We start from the raw sequence: 15,498 nt of genomic DNA, 5'->3' as shown, positions 1-15,498 counted from the left end.
TCGACTCAGGAAGCGTGGGGGGACTTCCAGAGTCATCAGTTGCTGGTTCCATGAAAACCGCTTTTTCCTTCATATTTTTCATATAGACAGAAACACGTATAGGGAATGGGCCAAGGAAGCATACATGGAATTCATAAGAAGAGGGGAAATCATTCAGGGTCAGTCGGTCCCTTCCCAAAGTCCATCGTTCATAAAAGTTTGTGAACGTTATCAAAAAGTTCATGGGGGTTTGGTAAAGAGTCCATGGAAGTTCATAAAAGTTCATAAAAGTTGAAGAGAGTTCATAAAAGTTCCTGAGAAGTTCATAAACATCCATAAGAACTCCCAAAAGTTCACGGGGAGCATATGGGAGTCCATGGGAGCACTGAGCAGTCGGGGTCCATTCACAAAAGAAAACTAGATCCAATTCATAAAGGCCAAAATGGCCTGCCAGGGGTCCCAAGGGGTGAACACAAGGGACCCTCCTGGGGTGGACAGGCTTCCAGGTGCACATGAAATGGAGGCACGAACATCGTTGCAGTGTGGAGCCATGGAAAGAAACTTGCAGGTCCCCACATGAGGGGGTTACACTCCCCCTGAAGACGCAGGTTTGCACCTTGGGTGTGATCCTGGATTCATCGTTGAGCCTGGATCCCCAGGTTTCGGTGGTGGCCAGGGGAGCATTTGCACAATTAAAACTTGTGCGCCAGCTGCACCCGTACCTTGGGAAGTCTGACTTGGCCACGGTAGTCCACACTCTGGTTACATCCCGTATAGACTACTGCAATGCGCTCTACGTGGGGTTCCCTTTGAAGACTGTTCGGAAGCTCCAAATGGTCCAACAGACAGCAGCCAGGTTGCTAACAGGAGCAGCGCTCAGGGAGCATACAACTGGCTGCCAGTTTGCTGCCAGTTTGCTTTAGCCTATAAAGCCCTAAATGGTTCCAGCCCAGCTTATCTATCCAAACGCATATCTTCCTACAAACCCGCCAGGAACTTGAGATCGTTGGAGGAGGCCCTGCTCTCGATCCCGCCTGCTTCACAAGCACGTCTGGCGGGGACAAGAGACAGGACCTTCTCTGTGGTGGCCCCTCGGTTGTGGAACTCCCTGCCTAGGAATATTAGATCGGCTCCCTCCCTCCTGACCTTTCGAAAAATAGTGAAAACTTGGCTCTTCAAGCAAGCATTCGGAAATTCAGCACAACCAGACAAACTTGAATTGGAAAATGACCCAGGAACGGCTAAGACAGTGGTACGGATGAGGATGTGAACAAGAAGTCATAGTTTTTAGAATTTTTATTGTACACTGTTTTTATGGCTTTAAATGTATTGTAATGTTTTTTTTTCCTGCTTTTTATCAATGTATGTATTTATATATGGCATCGAATTGTGCCAACCTTGTAGAATAGAAATAGTGTAAATAAATAAATAATTTTTATACAAAAGGTGGTTTCCCGAGGCACAAGGGTCAGTTTAGTAAAAATCGAGATAGCAGTTAGTCTTAGAATTAGTCCAGGAGAAAGATGGCACTGTTTTGGAGCTGATCGGTTGACCCGCAGATAGAGGAGCCCGGATGGGTTACCGTATCCGCAGTCCAAAGGAATGCAGTTTCAGCCTCTCCGGGACACTGCGAGAGCATCCTGGGCGAGCCGGCGGAGTTCCACACCTCTGGAAAGGGAAGGTTAATAAGGATAGCAAGACAGAGTCAGTAAAAGGACACAAAGTCTCACTCTAGAGAAGAAAAGTAACAAGAAAAGATACCTTTTATTGGTTGACCCGCGGATACAGGAGCCCGGTGGGTTACCGTATCCGCAGTCCAAAGGAACGCAATTTCGGCCTCTCCGGGACGCTGCGAGAGCATCCCGGGTTAGCTGGCGGAGTACCACGTCTCTAGAAAGGGAAGGTTATTAAGGATAGCAAGACAGAATCAGTAAAAGGACCCAAAGTCTCACTCTAGAGAGGAAAAGTAACAAGAAAATATACCTTTTATCGGTTGACCCGCGGATACGGGAGTCTGGATGGGTTACCGTATCCGTGGTCCAAAGGAACGCAGTTTTGGCCTCTCCGGGACGCTGCGAGAGCATCCCAGGTGAGCCGGCGGAGTACCACGCCTCTAGAAAGGGAAGGTTAATAAGGATAGGAAGGCAGAGTCAGTAAAATGATACAAAGTCTCACTCTAGAGAGGAAAAGTAACAAGAAAGGATACCTTTTATGGGGGGGGGGGGTTAGTTACAATGAAACAGGGTTTAGTAAGAAAAGGAAAGGTTTCTTGTGCTGAAGCTTCTGCTGGAGCCACAGTCCCTTTATTCTAATTCAGTCCTATTATTATTAAGAGAAGGAGAAAGATGGCACCGGTTTGGAGCTGATCGGTTGACCTGCGGATAGAGGAGCCCAGATGGGTTACCGTATCCGCGGTCCGAAGGAACGAAGTTTCAACCTCCCCAGGACGCTGCGAGAGCATCCCGGTTGAGCTGGTGGTGGGGTATTAAATAAAGTTTATTATTATTATTATTAAGAGAAGGAGAAAGATGGCACCGGTTTGGAGCTGATTGGTTGACCCACGGATATAGGAGCCCGGATGGGTTACCGTATCCGTGGTCCAAAGGAACGCAATTTTGGCCTCTCCGGGACGCTGCGAGAGCATCCCGGGTGAGCTGGCAGAGTACCACGTCTCTAGAAAGGGAAGATTATTAAGGATAGCAAGACAGAATCAGTAAAAGGACCCAAAGTCTCACTCTAGAGAGGGAAAGTAACAAGAAAAGATACCTTTTATCGGTTGACCCGCGGATACAGGAGCCCGGTGGGTTACCGTATCCGCGGTCCAAAGGAACGCAGTTTCGGCCTCTCTGGGACGCTGCGAGAGCATCCCGGGTGAGCCGGCGGAGTTCCACGCTTCTGGAAAGGGAAGGTTAATAAGGATAGCAAGACAGAGTCAGTAAAAGGACACAAAGTCTCACTCTAGAGAGGGAAAGTAACAAGAAAAGATACCTTTTATCGGTTGACCCGCGGATACAGGAGCACGGTGGGTTACTGTATCCGCGGTCCAAAGGAACGCAGTTTCGGCCTCTCTGGGACGCTGCGAGAACATCCTGGGTGAGCCGGTGAAGTTCCACGCTTCTGGAAAGGGAAGGTTAATAAGGATAGCAAGACAGAGTCAGTAAAAGGACACAAAGTCTCACTCTAGAGAGGGAAAGTAACAAGAAAAGATACCTTTTATCGGTTGACCCGTGGATACAGGAGCCCGGATGGGTTACCGTATCCGCGGTTCAAAGGAATGCAGTTTCGGCCTCTCTGGGACGCTGCGAGAGCATCCCGGGTGAGCCGGCGGAGTTCCACGCCTCTGGAAAGGGAAGGTTAATAAGGATAGCAAGACAGAGTCAGTAAAAGGACACAAAGTATCACTCTAGAGAGGGAAAGTAACAAGAAAGGATACCTTTTATTGGGGAGGGGGTTAGTTACAATGAAACAGGGTTTAGTAAGAAAAGGAAAGGTTGTTCAATATATTGTCGAAGGCTTTCATGGCCGGAATCACTGGGTTGTTGTAGGTTTTTCCGGGCTATATGACCATGTTCTGGAGGCAATTTTTCTCCTGACGTCTCGCCTGCATCTATGGCAAGCATCCTCAGAGGTAGTGAGGTCTGTTAGAAATAGGACAATGGGTTTATATATCTGTGGAATGACCAGGGTGGGGCAAAGAACTCTTGTCTGCTGGGGCTAGGTGTGAATGTTTCAGCTGATCACCTTGATTAGCATTCAATGGCTTGGAAGTGCCTGGGGGGAATCTTTTTCTGAGAGTGATTTTATGTGCCTGTTTAATACTGTTTTTTTAATACTGGTAACAAAATCTGGCTACCAGTATTAAAAAACTCAAAAATTACAACAGCAAAACAACAGAGGGGAAACAAACAGGCACATAAAATCACTCTCAACAAAAGATCCTCCCCAGGCACTTCCAAGCCATTGATTGCTAATCAAGGTGATCAGCTGAAACATTCACAGCGAGCCCCAGCAGACAAGAGTCCTTTGTCCCACCCTGGTCATTCCACAGATATATAAACCCCTTTTCCTACTTCCAACAGACCTCACTACCTCTGAGGATGCTTGCCATAGATGCGGGCGAAACGTCAGGAGAAAAATTGCCTCCAGAACATGGCCATATAGCCCGGAAAAAACCTACAACAACCCAAAGGAAAGGTTTCTTGTGTTGAAGTTTCTGCTGGAGCCACAGTCCCTTTATTATAATTCAGTCCAGGTTCTCAGGAACTGCGGAACTCCCTGCTGCAATTCAAATCAGCTTGAAGGCGGGGGCCTGCGAGTTTGTCCTCACTGGTTGTAAGGAATGGTGGGCGTTGGAGTCCAAAACACCTGGAGGGAGGGTTTAAATTGGCCCAGACCTGGTGTAGACACTTCTACACTTCCATATATTTCGGATTATTCAAATTGACTTATTGCTTTCTATAGGAGGGAGGGTGGGAGGTGGGGTCCACCATGTCACGTGACTCTCTCTTCCCCCCCCCCCCTTCCCTGGATGCCCCGGGGTCGGGCGAGGTCAGGCTCTGGGTTGGCGGCGCTGGGGCTGCTGCGTGCAGCTCGGCATGTCTGCTTTCCGCGCCCTCCATTCATGCCTCACGTAGGCGGACGCTCTTAAAAGGGCGATGGCGCAGCTGCAAAAAAGAGCGGACCCTCCCTGAGGATTCAAGGTCCCTTGTTCTGGGAGCCCCCCCCCCTTTTGAGGAGTGGCATGGCCCTTTTAAGGAGGCAGCGCGTGTGTTTACAAGTGGTCGGTGGGGCGCGGGGCTCAGAACCAGTGGCTGCCAGGAAGGAGGAGAGGAAGAGGAAGGGGAAGAGGAAGAGGAAGAGGAGGGGGAGATGATGGAGAGCCCCCCGCAGGAAGAGGACCCCCTGATGCTGCTGCGCGGTGAGGAGGGGGCCAAGGGGGAGGGAGGGAGGGGGATTGGAGGAGGGGCGGGGTCTCAAGGAAGGCCAGGGGGGGCTCACCTGCCACCCCCTCCCCACTTTCCCCCTCCCCACTTGGCTTCCCCGCGGAGGGGAGGGGTCTCAAGGAAGGCCAGGGGATGCTGACCCCAATCCGCCCCCTCCCCACTTTGCTTCCCCGCGGAGGGGAAGGGTCTCAAGGAAGGCGGGGGGGGGGCTCACCTGCCACCCCCTCCCCACTTTCCCCTCCCCACTTGGCTTCCCCGCGGAGGGGAGGGTCTCAAGGAAGGCCAGGGGGGGCTCACCTGCCACCCCCTCCCCACTTCCCCCCTCCCCACTTGGCTTCCCCGCGGAGGGAAGGGTCTCAAGGAAGGCCAGGGGGGGCTCACCTGCCACCCCCTCCCCACTTTCCCCCTCCCCACTTTGCTTCCCCGCTGAGGGGAGGGGTCTCAAGGAAGGCCAGGAGGGCTCACCTGCCACCCCCTCCCCACTTTCCCCCTCCCCACTTTGCTTCCCCGCGGAGGGGAGGGGTCTCAAGGAAGGCGGGGGGGGGGCTCACCTGCCACCCCCTCCCCACTTTCCCCCTCCCCACTTTGCTTCCCCGCGGAGGGGAGGGGTCTCAAGGAAGGCGGGGGGGGGGGCTCACCTGCCACCCCCTCCCCACTTTCCCCCTCCCCACTTTGCTTCCCCGCGGAGGGGAGGGGTCTCAAGGAAGGTCAGTGGGTGCTGACCCCCCCCCCGCCCCCTCCCCACTTTGCTTCCCCGAGGAGGGGAGGGGTCTCAAGGAAGGCCAGGGGGGCTCACCTGCCACCCCCTCCCCACTTTCCCCCTCCCCACTTTGCTTCCCCGCGGAGGGGAGGGGTCTCAAGGAAGGCCAGGGGGGCTCACCTGCCACCCCCTCCCCACTTTCCCCCTCCCCACTTGGCTTCCCCGCGGAGGGGAGGGGTCTCAAGGAAGGTCAGTGGGTGCTGACCCCCCCCGCCCCCTCCCCACTTTGCTTCCCCGCAGGCTCCTGGGTGGAAGTGGCCCCCCTGGGCGCCCCCGAGTGGCCCCCCTCCCTGGAGGAGGAAGAGGAAGAGGAAGCGGAAGGCGAGCTGGAGGCCATCCTGAGAGAAGCCCAGATGGAGCGGGGAGAAGGGTGAGGAAGAGGAAGAGGGGAAAGAGGAAGAGGAGGAAAAGAAAGAGAGAGTTGGAGGAAAGAAGGAGGAGAGGAGGAAAAAGGGGGAAGATAAGAGAGTGGAGGAGAAGGGGAAAGGAAAGAGGAGAAGGAAGGGGAAAGGAAGAAGGTGAAAAGGAAAGGAGGAGAAAAAGGAAGAAGAAATGGTAGTGGAGGAGAAGGGGAAAGGAAAGGGGAAGGAAGGAGAAAGAAGTATTGAAGGGGAAAGGACAAAATAGGAGGAAGAAAAGAAAAAGGAAAGGAAGAAGAAGAAAAGAAAGGAGAGGAAAAGAAAAGAAAGAGGAAGAGGTGGAGGAAATGAGGAAGAGGAAGGTGAGCTGGAGGCCATCCTGAGAGAAGCCCAGATGGAGCGGGGAGAAGGGTGAGGAGGAAGAGGAAGGAGGAGGAGGAAAAGGGAAGGAAGTAGGAAAAGGAAGAGGTCGTGAAGGGGAAAGGAAAAAGGAGGAGGAGGAGGAGAAAGAGGAAAGGAGGAAGAGGAAGATGAAAAGAAAGGCGAGGAAAAGGAAGGGGGAGAAAGAAAAGAAAGAGGAAGAGGTGGAGGAAAGAAGGAGAGGAAAGAGAAAAAAGGGAAAGAGAAAAAGTAGGAAAAGAAAGAGGTAAAAGGAGAAGGAGGAGGAAAACAGGAGAAAGGAAGAAAAGAAAGAGGAAAAGTTGGAGAAAAGAAGAAGGAGGAGGAAAAGAAAGAGGGAGGAAAAGGAAGAAGAAAAGGTAGTGGAGGGGAAAGGAAAGAGAAGGAGGAGGAAAAGTAGTAAATAAATAAATAAAAAGGAAGAGGAAAGGAGGAAGATGAAAAAGAGGGAGGAGAAAAAGAAAGATAGGAGGAGGAGGAAGGCAAGCTGGAGGCCATCCTGAGAGAAGCCCAGATGGAGCGGGGCGAAGGGTGAAGAGGAAGAGGGGGAAGATAAGGGAGTGGAGAGGGAGGGGAAAGGAAAGAGGAGAACGAGGAAAATGAAGGAAGAGGAGGAAGGGGTAGTGAAGGGGAAAGGAAAGAGAAGGAGGAGGAAAAGAAGATGAAAGGGGAAGGAGGAGGAGGAAGGGGTAGTGAAGGGGAAAGGGAAGAGGTGGAGGAAAATAAAGGGAGGAGGAAGAGGAGGAAAAGCAAGAACGAGCAGGATGAGAGAAGAAAGAGAAAGATGAGACGGAGGGACAAGAAATGAGATGTAGAGGAGGTGGAGGTTGGCTAAGATGGCACTTCAGATGAGGTGTTCCCTCCAAATAAACCTAGCGCAGGCCTGAGCCAACTTTGCCCTCTTTCCAGATGTTTTGGACTGCAACTCCCACAATTGTGGGAGTTGCCTTTCCTTTCTTTTCACCTTCTTCCTTTCCTCTTCCTTCTCCTTCTTCTCTTTCCTTTTTCCTTCTCCTCCACTACCTTTTCTTCTTCCTTTTCCTCCTCCTTTCTTTTCCTTTCTTTTCACCTTCTTCCTTTCCTCTTCCTTCTCCTTCTCCTCTTTCCTTTCTCCTTCTCCTCCACTACCTTTTCTTCTTCCTTTTCCTCCTTTCTTTTCCTTTTTCACCTTCTTCCTTTCCTCTTCCTTCTTCTCCTCTTTCCTTTCTCCTTCTCCTCCACTACCTTTTCTTCTTCCTTTTCCTCTCCCTTTCTTTTCACCTTCTTCCTTTCCTCTTCCTTCTCCTTCTCCTCTTTCCTTTCTCCTTCTCCTCCACTACCTTTTCTTCTTCCTTTTCCTCCTCCTTTCTTTTCACCTTCTTCCTTTCCTCTTCCTTCTCCTTCTCCTCTTTCCTTTCTCCTTCTCCTCCACTACCTTTTCTTCTTCCTTTTCCTCCTCCTTTCTTTTCCTTTCTTTTCACCTTCTTCCTTTCCTCTTCCTTCTCCTTCTCCTCTTTCCTTTCTCCTTCTCCTCCACTACCTTTTCTTCTTCCTTTTCCTCTCCCTTTCTTTTCACCTTCTTCCTTTCCTCTTCCTTCTCCTTCTCCTCTTTCCTTTCTCCTTCTCCTCCACTACCTTTTCTTCTTCCTTTTCCTCCCCCTTTCTTTTCACCTTCTTCCTTTCCTCTTCCTTCTCCTTCTCCTCTTTCCTTTCTCCTTCTCCTCCACTACCTTTTCTTCTTCCTTTTCCTCTCCCTTTCTTTTCACCTTCTTCCTTTCCTCTTCCTTCTCCTTCTCCTCTTTCCTTTCTCCTTCTCCTCCACTACCTTTTCTTCTTCCTTTTCCTCCTTTCTTTTCCTTTTTCACCTTCTTCCTTTCCTCTTCCTTCTTCTCCTCTTTCCTTTCTCCTTCTCCTCCACTACCTTTTCTTCTTCCTTTTCCTCTCCCTTTCTTTTCACCTTCTTCCTTTCCTCTTCCTTTTCCTTCTCCTCTTTCCTTTCTCCTTCTCCTCCACTACCTTTTCTTCTTCCTTTTCCTCCTCCTTCCTTTTCACCTTCTTCCTTTCCTCTTCCTTCTCCTTCTCCTCTTTCCTTTCTCCTTCTCCTCCACTACCTTTTCTTCTTCCTTTTCCTCCTCCTTTCTTTTCCTTTCTTTTCACCTTCCTCCTTTCCTCTTCCTTCTCCTTCTCCTCTTTCCTTTCTCCTTCACCTCCACTACCTTTTCTTCTTCCTTTTCCTCCCTTTCTTTTCACCTTCTTCCTTTCCTCTTCCTTCTCCTTCTCCTCTTTCCTTTCTCCTTCTCCTCCACTACCTTTTCTTCTTCCTTTTCCTCCTCCTTTCTTTTCCTTTCTTTTCACCTTCTTCCTTTCCTCTTCCTTCTCCTTCTCCTCTTTCCTTTCTCCTTCACCTCCACTACCTTTTCTTCTTCCTTTTCCTCCCTTTCTTTTCACCTTCTTCCTTTCCTCTTCCTTCTCCTTCTCCTCTTTCCTTTCTCCTTCTCCTCCACTACCTTTTCTTCTTCCTTTTCCTCCTCCTTTCTTTTCCTTTCTTTTCACCTTCTTCCTTTCCTCTTCCTTCTCCTTCTCCTCTTTCCTTTCTCCTTCTCCTCCACTACCTTTTCTTCTTCCTTTTCCTCTCCCTTTCTTTTCACCTTCTTCCTTTCCTCTTCCTTGTGCAACTCCCACAATTGGAGGGAGGGCCGAAGTTGGCCCAGGCCTGGCCTAGAGGGTCAAATGTGTATTAACCCTCCATGTAGAAGGGAGTGTGACTCGTTTCCTTGTGTGTCTAGGACCACGAAGGGACCTGCCCCAAAGGAAGAGGAGGACGGGAGCCCACCTGGACAGGTGAGCTGCAGTAAGGTGGGAGACTCCGGGAAGACCCCCCCCCACCAAGAATGCACCTCGTTCTCCTGCCAGAATGGGGGAGGGCCTCTAAGGAAGCCTGGGCCAACTTTGGCCCTCCTTCCAGGTGTTAGGAATTGTGGGAGTTGTAGTCCAAACACCTGGAAGGAGGGCCAAATGAATGTAACACCTGCATAAAGAAGAAGGCAGGTATCCCGCAATCCCCTTTCTCTTTGCAGAGGGAAGACCCCGAGAGGCCGCCTCTGTGTGAGACCCTGCCCTGGACGTGGACTGGCCCCCCGGAGACCCTTCCCACCACGTAAGGAGGGTCCCCCCCCCCCTTGCATCCTCTTCGTTTGAGCCTTCTCTGGCTTTGCAGGACCCCCAACCTTTGCCCTCTTTCTCTCTCTCTCTGTCTGTGCAGAGACCTGGCTTGTGGCCCCCTCCTCAGCCCAGCCCTGACCCGGAAAGAGGGGCTGCAGGACCCCCCACTGATGCTACTGGTGGTCCCCTCCCTGATGCTCAGCCACGTCTTGGCCCTGGGCCTGGGGTGAGTTGCTTTGGGACCCCCAACAACCTGCCCTGCTTGGTGGGCTCTTTGAGGGGTCCTATTTGGTCAAGCAAAACCTGGGGAGGGGGCTCTGCCTTTCCACACCGGGATCTTGATGCCTGACCACCCCCCTCCCCACTTTCTCCCTCCAGCATCTGCATTGGGAAGCGCCTGGCCACCTCTTCCTCCAGCGCCCTGTGACCGGACCACCCACCCTTTTCGTCCGTTCTCCAGTGAGGAGCCCCCTCCCCTAATTCCAGGACTTGTCTGCAGCTCCTCGCCCCATGGACCCCTCCCCAATTGACTGAGAAGACCCTCCTTCCCAGGGCTGTGTGGGGCTGTGTTGTGTACATGGGACATGGGGTGTTGTTTGCTGGCAAAGCGGGGTCTCTACACACACAAACATACCTCAATCCCCCCCCCCCAATTTATGGACCCCTCCCCAATTGACTGAGAAGACCCTCCTTCCCAGGACTGTGTGGGGCTGTGTTGTGTACATGGGACATGGGGTGTTGTTTGCTGGCAAAGCGGGGTCTCTACACACACAAACATACCTTGACCCCCCTCCCCAATTTATGGACCCCTCCCCAATTGACTGAGAAGACCCTGCTTCCCAGGACTGTGTAGGGCTGTGTTGTGTACATGGGACATGGGGTGTTGTTTCCTGGCAAAGCGGGGTCTCTACACACACAAACATACCTTGACCCCCCCCCCCAATTTATGGACCCCTCCCCAATTGACTGAGAAGACCCTGCTTCCCAGGGCTGTGTGGGGCTGTGTTGTGTACATGGGACATGGGGTGTTGTTTGCTGGCAAAGCGGGGTCTCTACACACACAAACATACCTTGACCCCCCCCCCATTTATGGACCCCTCCCCAATTGACTGAGAAGACCTTGCTTCCCAGAGCTGTGTGGGGCTGTGTTGTGTACATGGGACATGGGGTGTTGTTTGCTGGCAAAGCGGGGTCTCTACACACACAAACATACCTTGACCCCCCCCCCCCCCATTTATGGACCCCTCCCCAATTGACTGAGAAGACCTTGCTTCCCAGAGCTGTGTGGGGCTGTGTTGTGTACATGGGAAATGGGGTGTTGTTTCCTGGCAAAGCGGGGTCTCTACACACACAAACATACCTCAATCCCCCCCCCAATTTATGGACCCCTCCCCAATTGACTGAGAAGACCCTCCTTCCCAGGACTGTGTGGGGCTGTGTTGTGTACATGGGAAAGGGAGGGGTTTGCTTTCTGGCAAAGTGGGGTCTCTACACACACAAACATACCTCGACCCCCCCCCACCCCCAATTTATGGACCCCTCCCCAATTGACTGAGAAGACCCTCCTTCCCAGAGCTGTGAGGGGCTGTGTTGTGTACATGGGACATGGGGTGTTGTTTCCTGGCAAAGCGGGGTCTCTACACACACAAACATACCTTGACCCCCCTCCCCAATTTATGGACCCCTCCCCAATTGACTGAGAAGACCCTCCTTCCCAGGACTGTGTGGGGCTGTGTTGTGTACATGGGAAAGGGAGGGGTTTGCTTTCTGGCAAAGTGGGGTCTCTACACACACAAACATACCTCAATCCCCACCCCCAATTTATGGACCCCTCCCCAATTGACTGAGAAGACCCTCCTTCCCAGGACTGTGTGGGGCTGTGTTGTGTACATGGGAAAGGGAGGGGTTTGCTTTCTGGCAAAGTGGGGTCTCTACACACACAAACATACCTCGACCCCCCCCACCCCCAATTTATGGACCCCTCCCCAATTGACTGAGAAGACCCTCCTTCCCAGAGCTGTGAGGGGCTGTGTTGTGTACATGGGAAATGGGGTGTTGTTTCCTGGCAAAGTGGGGTCTCTACACACACAAACATACCTTGACCCCCCCCCCCCCCAATCAGTCCCCCCGCCCCCAATTTATGGTGCCTATAAGGGAAGGGGGCATTTTGGAGAGAACATCACTGAAGTTTTCCCAATGGATTGGCTGGGGGGAGGGGGCAGCGCAACATCTCCCCTTCACATCTCTCCCCCACTGCTACTAAATTGAAATTGCATGCAAGCAATCTCTCCCCCCCCCCCCCCAAATTTGGCCCCATAGCAAGATGAATGCCACTCACGGTGAAACCCCCCTAGAGGCGGGTAGCAAGTGAGCCCACCCCCCAAAGCAAAGAGAGGAAGAATGCAGATTGAGGCTATAGAGACCAAGATGCTTGCTCTTGGTCTCTGGATGCTAAACTCCTATTGTTGTGTCCTGGAAATGCATTGGCCTTGTGAGCTGCCGCATCACACTCTTGACTCATCAATTCGCCAGCAGATTAAAACCGCATCGGAGACAAGGTTATTCCAGGCGAGGTCTGGCCAACCCAGAAGAGAACGGAGCCATGACTTTCCCTCGATCTCGGGACCATCCTTCTATGGCTTCCAATCCCACGGGCTGCTTAGCTGACGCATGGCAATGTTGACTCATGTTCAGCTTGTGATTCACTCAGAGTGGGAGTCTGGAGATCCTCACCTAGGAAGAAGAAATGGTGTCTGGCCAGAAAGACCTCTTCCTGCACGCAGCAAGAGACACCAACGTGGAAGGGTTTCCTGCAAAGTGAATGGGTTGGGGGTCCCATATTGGGGGGGGGGGGGCTTTCCAGCTTCTTCTAGGACCCTCGGATGGGAAACTAGTCCAATGTGGACTAGGCAAAACCACGATGAGGTGGATCTGGAATTGGTTAAATGGACGAACCCAGAGGGTGATTCTCCCCAAGGCTTCCTCTTCATCTTGGAAAGAAGTGACAAGTGGAGTGCCACAAGCAGGGTTCCGTCCTGGGTCCGGTCCTGCTCAGGATCTTTATTAACGACTTAGATGAAGGGCTAGAAGGCAGGATCATCAAGTTTGCAGACAGGACCAAATTGGGAGGGAGAGCCAATACTCCAGAGGACAGGAGCAGGAGTCAAAACGATCTTGACAGATTAGAGAGATGAATGGCCAAAACTAACACAATGAAGTTCAACAGGGACAAATGCAAGAGACTCCACTTTGGCAGGAAAAACGAAATGCAAAGATACAGAATGGGGGATAATGCCTGGCTCAAGAGCAGTACGTGTGAAAAAGATCTTGGAGTCCTCGTGGGGAGGAAGGTAAACATGAGCCAACAATGTGATGTGACGGCAAAAAAAACCAATGGGATTTTGGCTTGCATCAAGAGGAGCATAATGTCTAGATCTAGGGAAGTCCTACTCCCCATGCTCTATTCTGCTTTGGTTAGACCACACCTGGAATATTGTGTCCAATTCTGGGCACCACAATTCAAGAGAGATATTGACAAGCTGGAATGTGTCCAGAGGAGGGCAACTAAAATGATCAAGGGTCTGGAGAACAAGCCCTATGAGGAGCGGTTTAAAGAGCTGGGCATGTTTAGCCTGAAGAAGAGAAGGCTGAGAGGAGACATGATAGCCATGTATAAATATGTGAGAGGAAGCCACAGGGAGGAGGAGGGAGCAAGCTTGTTTTCTGCTTCCTTGGAGACTAGGACGCAATGGAACAATGGCTTCCAACTACAAGAGAGGAGATTCCATCTGAACATGAGGAAGAACTTCCTGACTGTGAGAGCCATTCAGTAGTGGAACTCTCTGCCCTGGAGTGTGGTGGAGGCTCCTTCTTTGGAAGCTTTGAAGCAGAGGCTGGATGGCCATCTGTCAGGGGTGATTTGAATGCAATATTCCTGCTTCTTGGCAGAATGGGGTTGGACTGGATGATGGCCCACCAGATCTCTTCCAACTCTTTGATTCTATGAATGTTTTCCCCCCCCTGAAGCCTGGGGGACAAGATGCAGGGATGGTCATTCGGCTAGTTTGCAGGAGAGCCAAGATGAAAACTTGGACAGGAAAGGCCCAGGATAAACAGACCTGTGTGTTTGTGTGTGTGGAGTTTGGCTAAAATGGCACTTCAGATGCGGTGTCCCCTCCAAATAGACCTAGCACAGGCCTGAGCCAACTTCAACCCTCCCTCCAGCTGTTTTGGACTGCAACTCACTCTCTCTCTCTCTCTCTCTCACACACACACATAGCGCAAATGCATACAGGGAGACCAAAAGTCACAAAGGGAGCTCAATATTGTAATAACTCCCCTGTTGTTTTTAATTTACAATACCACGGAATTGTGTGCAATACGTATAGGAAATAAATCTACATTATGTGTGGAAACACATATTTGAATGACACCCAATACCATTGTATCATATATAGTATGTGTGTGTGTGTGTGTGTGTGTGTGGCCCCGGTGGAACAGTGGGTTAAAGCGCTGAGCTGCTGAACTTGCTGTCCGGTGTATTTAATGTGTATTTTACAGAAATACATTTTAATATGTATCTTGTGAGCCCCTGAAGCGAGGTGAACTCCTGCTGTTAGCCCCAGCTCCTGCCAACCTAACAGTTCAAAAACATGCAAAAACATGCAAATGTGAGTAGATCAATAGGTATCTTTTCTGCGGGAAGGTAACGGCGCTTATTGAAGTCATGCTGGCCACATGACCTTGGAGGTGTCTGTGGACAACGCCAGCTCTTCGGCTTAGAAATGGAGATGAGTACCACCCCCCAACGTCAGGGGAAAATCTTTACCTATATGGCCCCCTGTGTGACCTTTGGCCCATCCTATATATATATATATGCATGATGCATACATGTATATGTCATGAATGACATTGAATTTCTTATTACATATATACACACAGGTGGGCATTGTGCTACAGAGGCAAAGCCTGTAGGAGAGGGGCTAAGTGACCTCTGGACTGGCAATGGTTGGGATGGCTCCCTCTGTGACCTTTGGCCCATCCTATATATATGCATGATACATACATGTATGTAAATATGTCTCTATGCATTCATATATCTGTGTGTATATGTATGAATATATATGTGTGTGTCTGCATGCCTACAGACACACAAGTGGACATAGTGCTAAGGAGCAAAGGCTGTATGTGTTTATATATGTGTGTGTGTATATATACACACACATATATGTGCATGCATACACACACACAGGTGGGCATAGTGCTAAAGAGCAAAGGCTGTATGTGTTTATATATGTGTGTGTGTATGTATATGTATACACACATATATGTGCATGCACACACACACACACACACATATATATATAAAGAACAAAGGCTGTATGTGTTTATATGTGTGTGTGTATGTATACACATACACACAGGTGGACATAGTGCTAAAGAGCAAAGGCTGTATGTGTTTATATGTGTGTGTGTGTGTATGTATATGCATACACACATATATGTGCATGCACACCCACACACAAGTGGGCATCGTGCTGAAGAGCAAAGGCTGTATGTGTTTACATATGTACATATGTATGTATGTATACACACATATGCGCATGCATACACACACAGGTGGACATAGTGCTAAAGAGCAAATGCTGTATGTGTTTACATATGTGTGTATGTATGTATGTATACACACATATGCGCAGGCATACACACACAGGTGGACATAGTGTTAAAGAGCAAAGGCTGTATTGTTTATATATGTATGTGTGTATCTATACACACACATATATGTGCATGCATACTCATGCACAGGTGGACATAGTTCTAAAGAGCAAAGGCTGTATGTGTTTATATATATATATGTGTTTGTGTACACACACATATATGTGCATGCATACACACACACAGGTGGACATAGTGC

At 50.5% G+C, this 15,498-nt stretch overlaps 1 protein-coding gene and 1 long non-coding RNA gene across 2 annotated transcripts; both read left to right on the top strand.

Annotated features, from left to right (window-relative positions):
* Positions 1-4,536: 4,536 nt before the first annotated feature.
* Positions 4,537-11,695, top strand: LOC132777142 (BCL2/adenovirus E1B 19 kDa protein-interacting protein 3-like). Its single transcript, XM_067468447.1, has 7 exons — positions 4,537-4,897; positions 5,923-6,052; positions 6,355-6,379; positions 9,237-9,260; positions 9,497-9,576; positions 9,682-9,807; positions 9,960-11,695. The coding sequence occupies exons 1-7, from the start codon at positions 4,849-4,851 to the stop codon at positions 10,006-10,008; spliced, it is 483 nt and encodes a 160-aa protein (XP_067324548.1). The 5' UTR covers positions 4,537-4,848; the 3' UTR covers positions 10,009-11,695.
* A 929-nt stretch (positions 11,696-12,624) lies between these two features.
* On the top strand, positions 12,625-15,170 carry LOC137097118 (uncharacterized). The gene is made up of 2 exons (XR_010909986.1): positions 12,625-13,925; positions 14,183-15,170. It is a non-coding gene; the product is annotated as an uncharacterized lncRNA (long non-coding RNA).
* Positions 15,171-15,498: the final 328 nt, after the last annotated feature.

Source organism: Anolis sagrei, chromosome 5 (genome assembly GCF_037176765.1).
Source record: "Anolis sagrei isolate rAnoSag1 chromosome 5, rAnoSag1.mat, whole genome shotgun sequence".
NCBI classification, from domain to species: Eukaryota; Metazoa; Chordata; class Lepidosauria; order Squamata; family Dactyloidae; genus Anolis; species Anolis sagrei.
The sequence above is the reverse complement of the archived record's forward strand: the minus strand, read 5'-3'. Positions and strand labels throughout refer to the sequence as shown.